Source organism: Jaculus jaculus, chromosome 7 (genome assembly GCF_020740685.1).
Source record: "Jaculus jaculus isolate mJacJac1 chromosome 7, mJacJac1.mat.Y.cur, whole genome shotgun sequence".
Classification (NCBI taxonomy): Eukaryota; Metazoa; Chordata; class Mammalia; order Rodentia; family Dipodidae; genus Jaculus; species Jaculus jaculus.
In genome coordinates this window covers 114,140,679-114,161,777 of record NC_059108.1, presented here as the reverse complement: position 1 = coordinate 114,161,777, position 21,099 = coordinate 114,140,679, and the positions used below count along the sequence as shown (strand labels likewise).

Here is a 21,099-nt window from a genome sequence, read left to right as displayed (position 1 = left end):
GCCGATTTCCACATAGTGGCATGAAATACCATATTTCTATAGATTTTTTTAAAAAAATTATTATATCCTGTCTCTTTTCTGGTCTCTACTGAAATTGGGTCTATTGCTATGATTCCTTGGCACATCATTGTGGTGGCTAAATTACAAATGTGTCTCAGGCCAACAATGTGTATTGGGAATTACGAAACCACATGCATCCGGAAGCAAATCACTAAAACAAAGAGTGACTGAAGTCTGGGAAGAAGATCCCACTCACCGCACGTTATTAGCCATGGGAAATGAGGAAAGGAACTGTTTCTAACTCAGGTTTACAAATCATCCTGGTGTGACCAGAGTTAGATCCCAGGGAGAGTCAGTCCTATCCCTCTGCTGACAGGACACACTTCCTTCCTGTCCAGATTGGGTAATGGAAAGTTTATTCTTCCCTACCAGAAACAAATGCTAGTATTCAAAAGCTCAGCGTCAACTTGCCAGAAGTCTCCCATCTCAGTTAGTTCTAACACAAATGAGCCAAAGGTATTCACTGATCACCAACCTACCTTTTCATTTATCACTGCACTGCCCGCTTGAGCTCTTGGGGGAAAGAGGTGACTCCGCCACTTAGAGGTCACATACTAGATGTGGAAAAGATGAGATGTAAAGACACGCACTGTGAGGGCCAAGGAGTGTGGAATGGAAACTCATTCATGTGGCCCACAGGCTTGCTGGGGCTGAAGAGTGGGGACCCTTGCCCAGCTAGAGATTTCGAACAGCAAGCTTATCTGCTCCTAAAGGAACATGGCCCAAATTTGCCACCAGGCCATGTTTGAAAGAATGTGTAATTTGTTGAAGTCATTTTGGATGCAGGAAATCCTGTGTTTATTACTCCAGGAAATACTACAGAAAATTTTGGATTTTTTTTCCCCCTTGTAATACCCTTTCCAATTGAGATCTGGCAATGGCATTGAGGTGATAAGGACTTTCCTTGGGAAGTGACGGTGAGGGGAGAGCAGAGCTCACACAACAGGCCTGCGCTGGCTGTTCTCACTCGTAGTCTCAAAGTTAGTGACAGATTGCTTATTCAAGCAGCCCGGATACATCGTCAGTGCTGAGACCTTCAGAGAAGTGTTGCCAGCCTGGAAATCTCTAAAGGACATATACTCGGTGTGGTGGTACTAGGGAGGCTGAAGCAGGAGGATTGCCATGAGAAGAGCCTGAACTACAGTGGGAAACTAAAAAAAATAGAAAATAAAAAAAGACAAAATGAGGTATGTCTTGGAAATCCCAGCCACATCTGTAAAAATATTAGAGAGAATCTATGGTAGTTTGAATAAATGGCCCCCCCAGTATGTTCAGTGTTTTATTAGTTTGTAGTTTGGATCTGCAGCCACCTGGCTGGAGGAACTGTATCTTAGAGTCCAGCCCTAAGGTGTGGCGGTGGATCTGAGGTTCCAGTCTCAAGATATGCAAAGTGCCTAGTTCCACCTGGAGTTCCTGAAGGGTGCTGTGTGGCTTTTGGCTTGTAGCTCTCTCTGTCTGCTTGGACCTGCGAAAGCAGGGCAGCTTCTTCTGCCATTATGGAACTTCCCCTGGATCTGTAAGCTTTGCTAAATATCCCTTCCTCCATAACTGTGCCTGGTCTGGAAGTTCATCTCAGCGAACCTGAAGCTGTCTATTATAGCATCATAGGGTGAGGCCTGTACATCTTAATTACCCTAACTTAGTCAACTAAGTGGGCATGAAGCAAACCCTTCCTAAAACCCACCAAAGTAATAGTGTATATCATGGTTATTAAAGACTTGACATTAGTAAAAAGATCAGGACCTCCAGACAAAATTGAACTGGCCTTACACAATAGTGCAAAGAGCTCAGTAGTATATTAAAGGAGTAGGACATCAACCGAAAATGGTAACAGAACACTTAGAAAGTGCACAGATGTACTGCTTTGTTGGAATGTATCCCGTACTGCCCAAGGGTCTAAGGACTTGAGCATGACAGTCCTATTGGGAAGGCCATTATCATAAGGGGCAAAGGTTCTTCCTTCAATTTAATTTAGTTATGAGAGCTTCCTTTAGATTAATTACATTTATTTCCCCTAATTTTGTTTTCTAATTTTTAGTGGAACACTTAGATTAGTTAAAAATGTTAACTCATTTATCTACTTGGAAGGAGAGAGGGAGAGAGAGAGAATGGGTGTGCCTGGGCCTCTTGCTGCTATAAACGAACTCTAGATGCATGTACTACTTTGTGTATCTGGCTTTATGTGGATACTGGCGTCTCGAACCCAGGCTGGTAGGCTTTGAAAGCAAGCACTTTTAACTGCTGAGTCATCTCTCCAGTCCCACCTTAGTTCATTTTTTAAAAATGTTTTTTATTGGCAACTTCCATAGTTATAGACAATAAACCATGGTAATTCCCTCCCCGCTCACTTTCCCCTTTGCAACTCTACTCTCCATCATAGTCCCTCCCCCTTTCATTCAGTCTGTCTTTTATTTTTATGTCATCATCTTTTCCTCCTATTATGAGGGTCTTGTGTAAGTAGTGTCAGGCACTGTGAGGTCATGGATATCCAGTCCATTTTGTACCTGGAAGATTGCATTGTAAACAGTCCTACCCTTCCTTTGGCTCTTACATTCGTTCTGCCACCTCTTCTGCAATAGTCTCTGAGCCTTGGAAGGTATGACAGACATATTTCAATGCTGAGCATCCTCTGTCACTTTTTCTCAGTACTATGGTGTCTTCTGAGACATCTCAAGGTCAATGCCATCTGAAAAGAAAAGCTTCTCTAATCAAAAGTGAGAGGATTAATATATGGGTATACACAGGAAGAGAAGTGCTTTCTGGGCAGTTTGGTGAGCATAATATATACATTTAGCCAGCTACCAGCAGGTGTAACACTCCTAGGGCTCATGACTTCCCCTGTCATAGGTTTTCAGTATCAGGCATGTATTCCTTCCTATGGAGCAGGCCTCTAGTCCAATTAGATAGCAGTTGGTTTTTCCCATAACAGACATGCCACACTTAATTTAGTTTTAGCCATTTTTTGTTTTTAAGAAATAAAGGTGTGAACAAACATACCTTCCCCTCCAAGTATAGTTTGGGCTATATTCTATATGTAGTGGCTATACATGCAGTCATCTCATGACCATTACTTTATAAATTAAAATGGCTAGATTTAGCAAATAAAAATATAAGGTATCAGGCTGGAGAGAGATGACTTAGTGGTTAAGCACTTGCCTGTGAAGCCTAAGGACCCTGGTTCAAGGTTCGATTCCCCAGGACCCATGTTAGCCAGATGCACAAGGGAGCGCATACATCTGGAGTTCATTTGCAGTGGCTGGAGGCCCTGGCACACTCATTCTCCCTCTCTCTATCTGCCTCTTTCTCTCTCTGTCGCTCTCAAGTAAATAAATGAAAACAAAAAAAAAATATAAGGTCTCTAGTTAAATTAGAATTTCAGGTATATAGCCCATAAAGTTGTAATTTAAGTATATCCCAGATATTGTGTGGGAAAATACTTAGACTTATAAAAATAAAAGGTCCACTTTTTATGTGAACTTAAATTTTTAATAAGGATCCTATATTTTACCTGGCAACTCTGTAAAAATAGATCTAAATCCCAGTACATTTTAGAGGGCTTTCCTCCTCCCCTTGTGAGATATATATATATATATATATATATATATATATATATATATATATATATATATATATAATATGTGTGTGTGTGTGTGTGTGTGTGTGTGTGCGCTTTTCTTATTACATTCATTTCTTTTTGTGGATGTGTAGCTCAACTTTAGGATTAACATGGCTGAATGGTTTCAACTGGGCTGTCTTTGCCACCAGAGGGTAACTGACATCTGCTTGTCACGGGCTGGGGAGGAGACCATTGAGTATGTGAACATGTAAGTGGTTAAGGCCAGTGATGCAAACATCCCATGGTGGGTGTGGGAGCCCTACAACAAAGGACCACTGAGCATGAAGCACAAGAGCCACTATTAAGAAACCGTGCCACAAACATCTCAGAAGAGGGGGCTTAATTTTTCAAACATATCTTTGTTCAAAATAAAGCTAAAAAACCAAAATAAACTAAATCAACATCAATTGCATTATTCACGGCTGCTCTCTTTTTTTTCTTTCTTGACCTATCAAAGCGAAAGACTGATATGTGGAGGCTATTCATCTGATTTAACAAACATTTACTGAGTCCTCCAGTATGTCAGACCCTGTTCCAAGTGTGGGAATAGATATTCAGTGAACAAAGCAAATATTTCTTTACTTTGTGTTGTCTTATGTCCTAATGGATGGGGTAGAATCAGGGAACTTTAGTGAGCACATTATGTGTAAAATGTATGATGATAAGTACTAAGCAAAGTCTAGAGACATGGGTTCTAGGATGGACGTGAGTTGCGTTATGAACTAGGTGATGGGAGGCCATTGCTGACAAAGTTATTATAGAGCAAAGATGTGGAGGAACTGGAGAGAAAGTTCTTTGAGAGCTAAGAGGAGTGTTGCAGGCAAAGGAAACAGAAGTGTAAAGACTGATGTGACTCAGCGCTTGGTATGTTTACGGAAGGAGAGGAGGCCAGTGTGTCTTGAGTGAAGGGCAAAAAGAAAGTGGAAGGTGATGGGAACAAAGTCAGAGAGGTGCTGGGCCAGGGTCCACATCACTAGCGGCAGGAGGCCATTGTGAGAACTGTGACATTTAATTCCAAGTACGCTGGAAAGCCACTGGAGAGTTTAGACAGAATAATGTCAAGTTCCATACTTTTTATTTGAAGCAGAGTCTATCTGTGTAGTCCAGGCTGGACTTGGAATTTCTCCAATCCTCTTGCTTCTACTTCTGAGACTACAGATGTTCCACACCATATCCAGCAGGGATTACATATATTCTGAAAATGTCATGCTGGCTGTTGTGGACCGCAGGGGCCAAGAGTGATGCAGACAGCCGGGCGTGGTGGCGCACGCCTTTAATCCCAGCACTCGGGAGGCAGAGGTAGGAGGATCGCTGAGAGTTCAAGGCCACCCTGAGACTACCAGGTCAGCCTGAGCCAGAGTGAAACCCTACCTCAAAAAACCAGAAAAAGAAAAAAGAGTGATGCAGAAAGACCAGTTAGGAGGCCAAGGCCCATGTGGAGAAGAGACACTGTGACAGTTTGTCCAGGGTAGTAACAGCAGAGTATGAGGATAAAGGAAATTCTGCACAAATTCAGCAAGAGTTGCTCCAGGAATAGGTATGGGTCACGTGACAAGGAAAGGATAGAGTCGTCTTCACTCGATAGACAGCAAACCAGACTAGGTGTAAGCTTAAGAGAAAAGATCAGCTTAGTGTTGGACATGTTGGGATTGAGGTATCTGCTAGACTTCTAATTAGAGACATGAAATAGGAGAATATATACAAGAATCTTGAGGAACGGACTTGCCACGTAAATATGAGTGTTTTGGTTATGTGTACATTAGCATGTGCATACATTAAAAAAAAAAACCCTCACATGTGGACTGGTGGTGAAGAATCCTCTATACTGATTTCTATAGTGGATAGAGTAAGTTACAGTCATACCAAAAATGTATAAGGATTCTTTTCTCTATACATTCTTGCCAGCATTGTCATTCATTTATTCATCCCTTCAATAATAGCCATTATGAGTTTAATAAGTGACCCTCAATGTCGTTTGATTTGCATTTCCCTAATAGCTAAAGAGATTAAGCATTTAAAATATATTTATTAGCTATTTGTACTTCTTTTGAGAAATATCTGCACAAATAATTCACTGATCGATTATATTACTTGTTCTTTTGTTGTTAAACTGTTAAAGTTCTCTATATATTCTGGATGTTAGTGCTCTGCCAGATGAGTGACTGGCAGGCAGGTATTTTCTTGTTCTATAGGCTATCTTTCTACTGCTTTTCTGTATGCTGACTCTGTCATTTCCATTGCTGTACAAAAGCTTTGCAATTTGGTGCAATCCCATAGATTAGCTTTTGCTTTTTGTTTCTTAGCTTTTGATCTCGTGTTCAGGAAACCATTGGGCCCTACCTCTGAAAGGTCTACCTCCCAATATTGTCACCTTGGAGCACAAAGCTTGAAACATAAACCTGTGTTGGGATAGTCATGTAGACTTAGATAGAATCCGCTCAGTCAGCTCAGTGTCTTCCTCTCCTCTCCTGATGCCCCTCCTCTCTTCATCTCTCTCCACAATATAGCACTCTTTATTTCTCTCCCTCTCCCCATGCTTCTCCTTTGGGTCCTCTCTAATACAGATGTCTCAAGCTAAGAGGCAGCTTGGAGGCTATATTACCTCATCCCATAATCCTTGTCATTGCTATAAATACAGCAAGGTCATTATAATTTAAGTAAAAAATATAGCATGATTACTATTCACTGTTCATGTATTCATTAACCCACACATAAATGCTAAAGGCCCACACTCACTGAATATTTTAGCCAAATGGTGAATATTCCACTGAACAAGACAAGGTACAAAACCTCCTGTTGTGAGAATCTTACACTCTAATGTGGATGGAGAGTGGGCAGATAACACACAAAATGTTTGAATACATTAAACCATTGCATTAGAAAGTGACATGCTTCATAGCAAAATAGAGGCATGTAGAGAGATTAGAAGTAGAGCAGCGAGACTTTGGTCAGGCGACCAGAACGGGACTGTTCTCACTAACAAGGTGTCCTTTAAGGGAAAGACCTGAAGGAGGCAGAAAAGATACCTTTGGAAGTTGATGAATTTCCTGGCAATGGGATTCTGACTTGGTTTCCAGTACCTAGAAGAGAAGAATATAACCTGGAGCATGACCATGCAGAGGCTCTGAGGGTTACTCATTGATGAGAAAGCAAGGAACAGTGACTGCCTGAGGAGAAAAGCCTCAGTGACAGCTGGAGTGGGCAACAGAGCCAGGGCAACACAGGTAGGGTCTTGTCAGTTATTGTAAGGCCTTGAACTCTTACTCTCAAGGAAATAGGACCTAATAATTGTTAACTTGGGAACCATTAATTTACTCCTTTCTGACCCTTTTTTTCTTCTCTTCCTTCCTTTTTTGTTTCAAGTGTTGGTTTCAGGATCAATACAGTATAAAGCAACAATAGTGCTCACTTTTTCAGACTTGCAACTAGACTGTCACTTCTAAAACCTCATAAATACACAAATGACGAAGCCATCTCTGCCTAGAAGAGCTTTGGATTCCACATAATGATGGGATGGTCAAGTCTATGCATGCTGGGCTGTTTTGGATATCAAGAACATAATCTGATGGTTGCAGCTTTTTTTTTGGGGGGGGGCACTTAGCGTTAGAAAGGTTCATCAAAATAAACTTAAGTCTTGGGCTGGAGAGATGGCTTAGTGGTTAAGGTGCTTGACTGCAAAGCCAAAGGACTTCAGTTTGATTCCCCAGGATCCACATAAGCCTGGTGCACAAAATGATACATGCATCTGAAGTTTGTATGCAGTGGCTGGAAGCCCTGGTGTGCCCATTCTCTCTCTCTCTCAAATAAATAAATAAAGATAAAAAATACTTAGGTCTTGTTGGAATGTCATGCTGGAATTGAAAAGGAAATTAGCTCCCTGTTGGTTAGTCTTAATAGTGCTAGAAAGCCCTTTGGCAGCTACAAGAGGCAAAAAGTCACCAACAGTATGAATAAGCAGGAGATCCTACAGACTACAAAACCCACCAGCCAGTCAAGAAGTATACACCCATGGCACACAGCCTTTGTAGATAGCCAACTGTTCTCTGGACATGAGACCCACTCGGTGAGAAAGGACTCATCCAGTACTGGAAACCAAGTCAAATCCCATTATCAGGGAATTCATAGACTTCAGGGAGAAGTGTCCACTACTCTCTGGAGAACAAGAGTGGGCTTGCATCCCCCCCCCCAAAAAAAAGAAACCTATCAAATTTGCATACCACAATTTAATTTAAGCTGCTTTCACCCTTGTTTGGAGACTCTGCTTAATTTTACAGATGGTAGAGAAAATGAAGGAGAACCAAGATCTACCGATAAGACAAGAAGTTAGCCAACTGCCCACCATGAGACATGATGCCTCGACAACATCTGCCAGGGTCCAGGAGAAATTGCAGGGGAGATGGTGACATGAATACTGCCGTTACTGATGGTTTGACAACCAGCCCCAGGTTGATGGTGACAAACATAGTCATCAATCAAAAGCTATCAAAACAGAAATCTTGAGGCCACAGAGAAGTCAACACTAAATCAGACTGCCAATGGGCCTGCCATGGCTCAGGGTACACTGCTGAAGAGGGTTGGAAGGATTATAAGAGCCACAGAGTGGGTAGGAATATCCTGAGGCATGGTCCCCTGTTACCCCACAGGGACTGACTGAAGCCTTCATGACTCCACACTGAGTACCATAACCCCATGGAGGAAGGCCTTTGGGGTAATAGAAGCAGGGGCAAGGGAGATAAAAGAGAATAAAAAAATAAAAATAAAAAAAGAGATAAAAGAGACCTGTTATAGTTATATAAAACTATAAAATAAAAACAAATTTAACAAATACCTAGGTCGTGCTGAGTGTGGTGGCCCATACCTTTAATCCCAGCACTTGGGAGGCAGAGGTAGGAGGATTGCCGTGAGTTTGAGGCCACCCTGAAACTACATAGTTAATTCCAGGTCAGCCTGGACTACAGCGAGACCATACCTTGAAAAACAAAAACAAACCAAAAAAACAAAAAACAAAAAACCAGGTCTTGATTTCTCTTCATAAACTTTACCTGTAACTCAGATGGACATTTTAAATTGACAGTTTTGAGTTGGTCTTTAACTTCATAGTAGAGATAACAGATGGCCTCCCAAAAGTATTAATTCCTAGTCCTTGAACCTGTGAATCTGTCATTTCCCATGCCTGCAGGGACTTTGTAGATTGGACTAAGGTTATGCCTGAGATGGGAAGAGTCTCTGTTTTCTTTTGAGGGGGTGGGTTTAATCTTATACAATGAGTTTTTTTTTAAAGCTTTATTTAATTAATTTATTTATTTGGAAACACAGAGGGAGATCGAAGAGAGACAGAGAGAGAATGGGCACCCAGGGCCTCTGGGCACCTAAACAAACTCCAGACACATGTGCCCCTTGTGCATCTGACTTACATGGGTCCTGGGGAATTGAACCTGGGTCCTTTGGCTTCACAGGGAAATGCCTTAACCACTAAGCCAGCTCTCCAGCCCTACAACGAGTTTTTAAAATAGAGAATATTCCCTGGTTTTGGTGAGAGATGGCAATGGAGAAGGGTCACAGAGCTGCCACATCAGGCAGGTTTTCACCTGCTCTTGGTGGCTTTGAAAATGAAGAAATAGGGATCACTACAAGTCAAGGAACATAGGTGCTCCTATAAAGCTGAGAAAGGCAAGAAACGTATTTTCTCCCAGGCTCCAGGAAAGAATCCCTGCTGATACCTTGAATTTATTCCAGGGAGGCTCAGGTCAGATTACTGACCTACAGAACAATGAGGTAGTAAATAGGAGTTGTTTACACATGTGGGGGATCTGTTGTAACAGAAGTAGGACAGTGACAAGATTCCATGCTTTAACATTTTATCTTTGACTAATACATTAGTTTCCCTCGGATTTTCACTCCCCCCCGCCCAAGATAATTTTTGGATTTCCCTTTTTTCTCTTGTTAATTTTTTTTTTTTTGAGACAAGCCCAACAAACTGTCCTTTTTTAATGTAAAGTGTGTGTGTGTGTGTGTGTGTGTGTGTGTGTGTGTGAGAGAGAGAGAGAGAGAGAGAGAGAGAGAGAGAAAGAGGGAGGGAGGGAGGGAGGGAGGGAGAGAAAGAGAGAGAACTGATGCAGCAGTGCTTCCAGCCACTGCAATTGAGCTCCAGATGTGTGCGCCCCCTTGTGTGCATGTGTGACCTTGTGTGTTTGTGTCACTGTGTGTCTGGCTTATGTGGGACCTGGAGAGTCAAACATGAGTCCTTAGGCTTTGCAGGCAAGCCCTTTATCACTAAGCCATCTCTCTAGCCTTGTTAAATTATTTTTAACTATTCACCGTTTACCAAAGCATTTTTTTTATAGCTACCTTAATGTGTTCTTTCATTACCTGACTATTAATACTAAAACAGATTTCAAGCCCACTGTTTAGGTTATGTTTGGGTGAATGCATGTTTGTGTACATGTGCATGTGGCTTTCACTTATGCAGAATGGGTCAGAAGCGAAGATAATCTTACCCTAACTTATTAGTTCCCAATAAAAGCCATCAGGTTTTTCTTGAAGAAATGGCTGGCTCCACAGCTGGGGCACAGTACATGTAAAATAAATCTGGAAATTCTGTTATTAAAGAAATTTAGGAAAAATTATAAAATATTTTATTCATTTTTATTTATTTATTTGAGAGTGACAGAGAGAGAAAGAGGCAGAGAGAGAGAGAGAGAGAGAGAGAGAGAGAGAGAGAGAGAGAGAGAGAGAGAGAGAATGGGCGCACCAGGGCCTCCAGCCACTGCAAAGAAACTCCAGATGCGTGCGCTCCCTTGTGCATCTGACTAACGTGGGTCCTGGGGAATTGAGCCTCGAACCAGGGTCCTTAGTCTTCACAGGCAAGCACTTATCTGCTAAGCCCTCTCTCCAGCCCTAGGAAATTTTTTAATGAGTATATATGACAAGAACATAGATGCAAAGCTGAGGGGACTTCTACTTGCTTAACCTGGGACAGTTTGAGCACAAACTAAGTAAGTAATGGATTATAAATTACTGTAAAAAGAAAAATTCATGAAATGCTGAGAACAGATAAATTGATGGTGGATGTGGGAGTGTTGGTAGACCGCTGGCAAGTGTGGAGACAGTCACAGCTGATCAGCCATCATTTTCAACCTTCACAGCAAAAATTGCTTTATACAGCAGATGCTAAATCCAGGGCAATTTTATTTAAATTCTTATTTGTGATATAAGAAATTGAACATTTTGCATTTCTTCTCCTTCTCCCTGCCCCCCTTCTTCTTTGCTCTCTCTCTCTCTCTCTCTCTCTGTGTGTGTGTGTAGTGTGTAGGACATTGGCTATTTTCCTTTATCACTCTTCTTTTCCTGAGGCACAGTCCCTCACTGAGCTTGAGGCTTGTCATTTTTCAGTGAGACTGGCAGACTAGGGAGCCCCAGTTATCCTCCTGTCCCCGGCCCCCTTCTACACTGGGTTTAAAGGCATGTCTGGTCTTTGACATGAGAACTGGGGGATGACCTTTAAGTCCTCATGCTTGCACAGCAAGCACTCTCACCCACTGAGCCACATATCTCCTCATCCCCAGGGGAAATTGTGGATGAGAAGCAGACCACTTCCTGTTTGCAAGAGAGAGACAAATCTATAACCATGTAGAAAAGAAACTGCACAACATCATGATTGAGTAATCAAAATTTATCCTACTTATGAGGGAGAGATGAACATTGTGTGCCTCCAGATGATTCATCCTGGTACTTGTGCTATCCTTCAGCTGAGCATTCATAATCTCACCCTACTAAAAAGAAAATCAGGGCTAGAGAGACGGCTTAGTGGTTAAGTGCTTGCCTGTGAAGCCTAAGGACCCCGGTTCCACGCTTGATTCCCCAGGACCCACATTAGCCAGATGCACAAGGGGGCACACATGTCTGGAGTTCATTTGCAGTGGCCGGAGGCCCTGGTGCACTCATTCTTTCTCTGCCTCTTTCTCTGTCTGTCTGTCGCTGTCAAATAAATAAAAATAGACCAAAAAAATAAAAAAGAAAAGAAGTATCAGGGGCTGAAGAGATGGCTCAGTGGGGAAGAACACTGGCTGTGCCTGCAAGAAGACCTGAGCATAATCACCAGCATCCACGTTAAAAGTCAGGTGTGTTGGTTACTCACCAGAGCTAAGTGGTAAGACCCTATTGCTGAAGACACCACAGGCTGCAAGCACAAGGTAATGAGAGATCACACTGGAAATGAGAAGGAAGCCAGCTCCCTGATGGCTAGCCCTCACAGTGTTGGAAAGTGCTCTGCAGGCTGCTGGGGGATATTGGTCTCCAACAGCATGAATAATCAGGGGATCATGAAAGCTACAGAATCAACCAGCCAGGCAAGATGTTCACATCTGTCCAATAGTGGTTCACAGACTTTGGGAGTAATCAATTAGTCTGTGGAGATAAGGCCTGCTCAGTGGGAGGGAATTCCTACGTGGTTCCAATTCAGAATACTATGAATAGCAAGGTCATAGAGTACAGAAAAGCTCCCACTGTTCTTTGTCTAAGAAGAGAAAGTATGCCCATTAAAAAGGGGCATGGATGGGCTGGAAAGATGGCTTGGCCAGTAAGGCACTTGCCTGCAAAGCCAAAGGTTCCAGGTTTGATTCTCCATGACCTATGTAAGCCAGATGCATAAAAAAAGGCATGGAAAAGACAGTGCCTATTTGCTTTGATCCATGCTGCTCTCTCTTGGGAGGGGAATCTGCTTTTTACAAATACCAATGAATACTGAAGAGAACCAAGATCCATCAATATGACAAGAAAAGACAGGCGACTGCCTAGCACAAGATGAGCCATCTCTATCAGATCTGCCAGGGCCCAGGATACAGTACAAAGGAAGTGGCAATTTTAATACAAGTGCTACTCTCACTGCTAGCCTGACAACCCCCTCCACGGAAATGGTGGTAGACACTGAGAAGACTCATCACTCATCCAAGCAGAAACTCTGAGAATGCTGAAAGCTCTGCCCAGAAGGAGACTTTTAACGCACATTGCCATGGCTCAGGGAACATTGGGAAGAAGGGGAGGAAAGATGTTAAGAGCTACAGGGTGGGTAGGTGTATCCTTGGGCATTGCCTTTTCCATATACACTGAGTGGTGCACTCATGACCCCACAGTGAATACCAATACCCCATTAAGGGGGGCCCTCAGTGAAATGGGGGTGGAGGAAGAAAACACGAGTATAACTTGATGGGAATATGACAAATATGCAAAATTGTCACACTGTAAAATTTAATAACAATAATAAATAATTCAGGTGTGGTTGATCACACAAGCCTGTAACCTCAGTACTATAGAGGCCAGAGACAGGAGGAATGCTGGGGCATTCTGGTTAGACAGTTTAATTGAAAAACAGCAAACTCTGGAGTAAGAGACTCCATAAGGAAATAAGGTGGAAGAATTATCAAAGAGGACACCTGATATGTCCTCCTCTGGCCTCAGCATGCTTGCACATGGGGCATGTGCATCTGCACACACATATATATACACATTTACCATACACACATGCACACACATCAAACACAATACAAGGGAAATTGATTTACAAAAGTTGGGAGGGGCCTTTCGTCCCTTCGCCCATGACTCCATTTCAGTCTTCCAAGATAGTCATTACCTCAGCGTGGTCTCTGCCCCCATCCTCATGGGAGTCGGCTCTGACTCGGCTGCCTCCTCACGTGAATGATCGCACTGAGTCTGCCTGCTTCATCTTGGGCAGTTCATTTCTACCTGAAGGTCCTGCTCCACATCTGCAATGTTCCTTTGCACTGCACAATACCACCTTTCCCTGCTCATCAGATTAGAGCATGGGCATTTGGGAGCCATGACTCTGCCTATTTGGGTTCCTCTTCAAAAGCATCAGAAAGGGGCTGGAGAGATGGCTTAGTGGTTAAGATGTTTATCTGCAAAGCCAAAGGGATCCCGGTTCTACCCTCCAGGACCCACATAAGCCAGATGCACAAAGAGATGCATGTGTCTGATGTTTGTTTGCAGTGGCTGGAAGCCCTGGCATGCCTATTCTCTCTCTGTCTGCCTCATTCTCGCTCTCAAGTAAATAAATAAATATATATATTTTTTAAAGCATCATAATGCTAACAAACAGAAGAGCTGAAGAATACAGAAGACTGGTAGGACCTACATATTCTTTCTTTTCTTTTTTCTGAGGTAGGGTCTCGCTCTAGCCCAGGCTGACCTGGAATTCACTATGTAGTCTCAGGCTGGCCTTGAACTCATGACAATCCTGCCTCCCAAGTACTGGGATTAAAGGCATGCACCACCACACCCAACATCTAGGACCTATATATTCTGATAAATAATCCCCTACCCGTGCTCATGCAGGCAACCGTAATTAACTTTGTGGCTTACCTCCTGACTTGACCACCTGCAAAGACACCAGAGTAGACAAGAGACTGGTTGGGAAGAAGAGGTTTGATGGAAGGGGACAGATATGGGGGAACCAATGACGGTAATGAGAGGAGACTATGATCAAATACATTATAAACACATATGAAAATTGCCAAGTAGGTTTAAAAATGGAGCCAGGGAGACAGCACAGGCAGTGAAGCATTTGCTGTGCAAGCATAAGGACTTGAATCTGGACCCCAGCACCCACATCAATGCCAGGTACCCACCTGCAATCCCAGTGCCTGGGAGGTGGAGACAGGGGATCTCTGTGGCTAGATGAGCTGAGTGGGTGAGGGTGAGCTCTGGGTTCAAGTGAGAAACCCTGTCTCAATAAAAATGGTGGAGAATGGGTTGGAGAAATGGCTTAGTGGTTAAGGCATTTGCCTGCAAAGCCAAATGACCCTGGCTCAATTCCCCAGGACCCATGTAAGCCTGATGCACAGGGCGCATGCATCTGGAGTTTGTTTGCAGTGGCTGGAGGCCCTGGTGTGTCTATTCTCTCTTTCTCTCTGCCTCTTCCTCTCTCTTTCTCTCTCTCAAATAAAGAAATAAAATAGTAAAAAAAAAAAAAAAATGGTGGAGAACAACTAAGATCAACCTTTGTCTTCCATGAGCACATGTATGTGTATTCTCTATGTGCATCCACATACACATATCTACCCACTTGTGCGAAAACACACACACACACACACACACACATACACACACGTCTCCTCTGTCTGCAAGTCCTTGCATGTAGCCCTGAGCTCATGTTTGTTTGAAATCATGGAAACACAATGATGAAGTAGGTAAAAGCATGCCTGGAAAGAGACCAAAGGGCAGGTCTAGTGTTTTCCTCACTAGTTTGGAGAATGCTAAACTCCTTATAAGCAACAGGATTCCCTCCAGGGGCCCTCAATATTCTTCAAGATCAAATGTAGTCCTTTAGTTGATATTATAAACTCACCAGGTGTTTAGATGTCTGTGGAGTTCCTATAAAGGGGGAATGGTATAGAAATATGAAACAATGGCCAGACTACAAAGTAAATAGTCACCATACAACTGTGATAGTCTATTAATGAACTCGATACAAGCCCCCAGCCACTGACCATAAATCCCTCAAGCTGATGTCTACGAAAACTCAGCAGGGTCAGGGAGCTGGTCAGCCTTGAGACTTTCTTAGTATGTGTTTTCCACGATAGGAAGCAGCTGATATTATTTTTAAGAAGACTCAGTTTTTTTTTCTTCCAGAATTTAGCTTTTAGAACAACTGTGTTCAAACTAGTCAAATAAAGATGACAAATCTGTCTCATATACATTCATGTTAGCCTCCAGAAAAGAGGCAAGGTTTTGGAAGGATTGCAGTTCACTCTGCTGAAGGCAGCACATCTTCCCACCTGCTGGTATGACTGAAGACAGTAGGCTGAAGTATAATCCTATCAATATGGGGAGGGCCTCTGAGGATGTATGTGGTTCTGTACACAACTCTACACTCCAATATAAGACAGGCAATGGTGTGCTCGGTTTCTGGGCTGGAATGGAATAAAATGCTTGTCTGACGTACATAAGATTCTGTCCTATCTAACTGTCAGCTTCAGAAAACAATTTTAGCCACTATGCAATATACATGAGTTGATGAGAGGCAAGAGATACCAGAGCACTGAGCCACTTCAAACATCAAAGAGATGAGTACACGAGGGCCTGGCACTTTGTTTTCAGATTGACCTCGAATTGGATTGAGGGTAACTAGACAGCCAAGGCGACAGAGGACTAATGACAAAGGGTCTCCCTTTATAGGTCTGAAATGTACATTTAAGAATATGTCCAAGGGCTGGAGAGATGGCTTGGTGGTTAAGGCATGTGCCTGTGAAGCCCGAGGACTCATGTTCGACTTTCCAGGTGCCACATAAGTAAGATGCCCAAGGTGACACACGCGCAAGTTGGCGCATGCACACAGTGTGGTTGGGGCCCGTGTCTGGAGTTTGGCTGTGGTGGCTGCAGGTCCTGGCGCACTAATTCTCTCTCTTTCTCTCTCTCAGAAAAAAATAATAAAAAATACATCCAAATTTCTGATTCAGTGAGCAATTTGTAATGATCTAAATTCAGTGGTAGAATTTACAAACAAGTTTAGTGGTGTTATTTTTGTAGTTCATAGAAAGCCAACATATTACACCCAATGAAGTCATCTTTATTGCATATTGCTATTTAAAAAAAAAATGTACAGTCTCATCACACACATAACATCTTTTTCTTGGTACTCTAACAATAGTTTTGCACTAAAGCCTAAGTGGTTTCAACTACTGAGCTAATAAAATACAAGACAATTAAGTTTACAAATTATAATGCATTTTCTTTTTGGCATTAATTTAAAAAACAAATAAACAAACAAAAACCTTTAAAATACACACCCATAAGAGAAAAATGGCTACTTACACCAGCACCAGTCTAAAAAGTAGGTTTTTGTTTTTGTTTTTGTGTTTTTGTTTTTAAACAATGGCACATGGAATTATCTACACACAGTTTTCAGGGAAATAAACCAAAAACTGGTAATGGAAAAGGAGGCCTACCAGGATGGCCACATCAAATGAAGATGATTAAAAAAGGGCAAGAGGGACATGCTGCACAAACTTGCTCCTTTCTCTGACTCTCTTCCCACCTGTCCATTCCTTAAACCGTAAGACTAAGCCATTTTCAAAATACAGTTTTCAAATTCCGCTGGACCAAATTTCTCCTGCTACAAATAGAAAAGAATATACAGAGAGGCACTTTAGTTCAGGAGCAGAGAAGCCAATCCATCCATCGCACCCACTTCCTCTCTCCAGGCTCCATCAGCACCTTGAGCTCGGTGTGTTTGCAGACCGTGGTAACCTAGAGGCTGGGAGAGTGTCACCTCTACTTTGTGTGTATGACTGCTTTACTCACAGAGTCATTTACTTCCATATAATGGGTAGAAAGTCACCAAGTTTGCAGCAGTGAGGGAAACGTGTCATGTAAAACCACAGCTCCTGTCGACACTTAGAGCGCTTTTCACAGCTTTCACACAGTGCAGATACTTGCCATCTGCACTAAGCGTTACAGTCTATACAAGTTATCTTTAAATAGAATGATTCCTGTACAGTGCATGTTGGTATTCTTTTTACCCCTGAAAACCCCCTGTAGAATGTAAGCTCCTTGGAAGGGGCAGGGACTCTGTCTTTCTGACCACTACAAGCTCTACTATGCCTGGTACATAGTAAGTGCTTAATAAATATTTGTTAGTTGACTAAAAAACTCAATTTAGTGAGTAAATAATGTTCTAGTGCAATAGGAAAAACTACTCTCTCCACAGGAAACCCAACCACAACAGGATAGATGGAAAGAAAAGAGAAAATGCTAGCCCCTCCCATACATCATACTATAAATAAATAAAGCCGAAGAAAAAAGTAACAGTCCTCTTCATATATCATATAATTTAAGGATAGCATGAGTTGGCAGGTCAATGGTAAGCATCTATATTTTATTTTCTAATGCTCATTATTTTTTATTCATTTCTCCCTGAGAGCTATATATTTTTTTTTTGGACTGAAAATTTACAGGTAGCTTTATTGACACACAATTTAAAATGACACCACAGAACAGCAACCACGTCAAAGATTCTTTGAGATAACTAGATCTGGGCATCTCCGTGGATGCAGCTGACATTCTGTGTGTACTCTAAGTGTGGTCCAGATCCGTATTTACACAAGATGCAGCTTGCCCTACTACACAGAAAATAGAAGACACTGAAAACAAAAAAAAGCACCCCATTGAAAAAAATGCATTTTAAAAATAGTCTTTATCCCTTCAGGGAATTCTTTTGTGAAGTCCTGGATAGGACGTTTTATTTTTCTGGGTTATATATCTATATTGCTAAAACAACGAACAGGTTCTGGCAATCCTGTCCTTTAACATAGGTGTGGGTGGCATTCGGATAGTTTTTTCTTTTCTCTCAAATCAATGTGAAGAAATCATCCAGAGAACTTGGCAGAAAATTTGATGAAATTAGGGGAAAAGAAATTGATGTTCAGGTTTTAATATATGAAAGAATTCTGATTGACATTCTACAAAGACAAATGTGCATACGATGCTCGCCATGGACACTCACAGACTGTATCCCTACCCCAACGTGGAAATGTTAAGCTAGTCCTCTTCAACGCTGATGCAGTACACCAGGATCACACCGTCAACCACCAGAGTCCATTTTAAATCTGTATTCTTCCAACTCCGTTTCTACCAACAAAAATACTTTCAAACTAAACCAAGTTGGGAAACCATAAAATAGTTCACAAGTCTTATTCTTTTTTTTTTTCTTTCTCTCTCTCTCTGTCTCTTTTTTTTTTTTCTTAAATGCTAGGGAATGTCTGTCATCTCTTTCAGGAGAGTATTGTGCTTCTGAACAATCACAGTGTTCAGGGAAAGAAAATGAGCCACACTCAATATGAATGCATACACGAAGAAGTTCTGGGCACATACATTAAAATATCATTTTTTTAACCATACATATAGGTCTCCAGACAACACTCAGACTGCTATATACATTTTTTAACAGATATATACACATACATTGACTTACACACATTCACACATCCACTCACAGACGAGGGAAGAAATTGCCTGTTTGGATTGCAAGGCATTGTAATGAAAAGTTCTACTCACTTCAAAGGGCCGCTACTGAGCTTTCTAGAAAAGTATGTAAGGAAAATTAAAAATTAAGTTTTGTGATTGGTCTCTCTCGGCTGCTGTCCGTCACCTGGTTGGAAATGCGTTTGCGGTTCCGTTTCAGTTTAGAAAGGTCTTTGTCAAATACTTCACCCGAGCGTAAGGCTGAAACGAGGTCATCAAACTCTCCACTCTCTTCACTATTCTCTTTTGCTTTTCTCATTTTACGCTCCCTTTCCCGTTGTTCTTTGAGCTGAGAATAGAAAGAAACCTCTTAGTCAAGGGCTAACGAGTATTTTGCTCTCTGAAGAGAATCCTGTGACATGTTGTATGATTCATCCACACCACGCTACATCCCTCCACGGCTGCTAACCTCTATGGGAGCCAGAAGAAGGGGGAGAGAGAGGGCGCGAGGGCAGTTCTCATTAACAGAAGGAAAAAGAGAGTATCTTTATCCTACTACTAAGGGACAACCACTTTGAGCCTTTGGGGCTATTTTCTATATTGTCATTTATTTTTTAAAGAAACAAACAAAATGATTTCACATAGAAGATAATTTTGTAAAATTTTCTGAATGATTAAATATTCTTTAAAGGCATGCCTTTTTAAAAAAAATTGTTTATTTTTATTTATTTATTGGAGAGCGACAGACAGAGAGAGAAAGAGGCAGAGAGAGAGAGAGAGAGAGAGAGAGAGAGGACAGTGGGTGCATCAGGCCTTCTAGCCATTGCAAACAAACTCCAGATGCATGCACCCCCTTGTGCATCTGGCTAATGTGGGTCCTGGGGAATCGAGTCTTGAACCGGGGCCCTTAGGCTTCACAGGCAAGTGCTTAACCACTAAACCATCTCTCCAGCTCAAAGGCATGCCTTTTAAAGAATGCACCTTACTGCGAATCACTGCCCTTCTGGAAAACCTTTATGCCATTTCCAGTTTAGGGCTACTAGAAAGAATGCTACTTTGTGCAAATTTGTGATTTGGTCTTTAGGGTAATTTCCAAGAAAAGGAATCTGAAATCAAAGGATGTAGTTATACTTTTAAATTATCTATTTATTTGAGAGTGATAGACAGAGAAAGAGGCAGATAGGTAGAGAGAGAATGGGAACACCAGGGCCTCCAGCCATTGCAAATGAACTCCAGATACATGCACTACCTTGTGCATCTGGCTTACATGGGTCCTGGGGAATTGAGCCTCAAACCAGGGTCCTTAGGCTTCACAGGCAAGTGCTCAACTGCTAAGCCATCTCTCCAGCCCTATACTTTTAAATTACTTTTGCATGTGTGTGCCTAAGTGTGTGTGGAGGCCAGAGGACAACCTCAGGTGTTACCTTCAGAACAATGACCACATTTTGAATCAGGGTCTCTTGTTTACCTAGCGCCCATCCATGGGCTAGACTACTTGGCTAGGAAGTCCTACGAATCCTCCTGTCTCTACCTTTTCAACTTTGGGATTATATCTGGCCTTTTATGTGGGTACTGGGGATGGACTCTAATCCTGATGCTTGCAAGGCAATCACTTTACCAACTGAGTTAATGCCCTAGCCCTGGATGTACTTTTTAAGTAGACTGTCAAATTGATCAGGAGAAATGTGTCACCAACTTAAATGCCCATAATAACTCTGGAGAGAATGGTCATACCATCTTGCCAATTGAACAGAGTCCCTGAAATGAAGGGACCGAGTCTAAGACATAGCTTGGTGGTATGGTGCTTATATATCATGTGCAAGACAAGGCCTTGGGTTCAGGCCCAACACCTTCAAAGGAAACATCAAAAACAAATGCCAGAGAACCGTCAGAGGTGAAAACGGCTGAAACCCCTCCTCTGACCTGTGCTTCCATGCGAGCCCGCCGCTCCTCCTCCTCCTTTCTCTTTCTCATGTTTTCATTCTCCTGTTTGGCTTCAGACACAGCTTGAAGAAACTGATCAAAAATCCCAAAGAACTCATCTGGTTGCATTTTGCCAGCCTCTTCTCCAAAGTGCTTCACTGCTTTGGTAAACTGATAAAAACAAACAACAAAAAACTCTTTTTAAAGTTCAGTGTTTCAAGAGATTTCCATGATCAAACAGAATTCTCTTTAAAAGGAGTAAAACACAAATGGATTCAAATATAACCGATGGATTTTAGTGAGCCTATATTTATCTTCAGCTGCTGAACACACCTATTAATCATTTTAATAGCCAGAATTTTAATACTCCTAAACTTTGAAACCATGTATTCCTGTTCACTTCATTTCAGCTTGACATCTGTAATTGCCTCTGATGATTTTTATTAACTAAACAATAGTAAAAACAAGAAAGCAAAATATTATAGGGCAGAACACCCAAGACACAAAAACTAATAGCAAACACA

General features: G+C 42.0%; 1 protein-coding gene across 2 annotated transcripts in view; it reads right to left on the bottom strand.

Annotated features, from left to right (window-relative positions):
• Positions 1-16,238: 16,238 nt before the first annotated feature.
• The window catches only part of Daam1 (dishevelled associated activator of morphogenesis 1), a 179,607-nt gene continuing 174,746 nt past the window's right edge, over positions 16,239-21,099 (bottom strand). For both annotated transcript variants that reach the window (XM_045154021.1, XM_004649229.2), the window contains 2 exons: positions 20,576-20,746; positions 16,239-19,001 (listed from right to left, as the gene is read on the bottom strand). In XM_045154021.1, the coding sequence (XP_045009956.1) occupies positions 18,792-19,001; positions 20,576-20,746 (381 nt within the window). In that variant the 3' untranslated portion in view covers positions 16,239-18,791. The remainder of the gene's footprint in view (positions 19,002-20,575; positions 20,747-21,099) is intronic.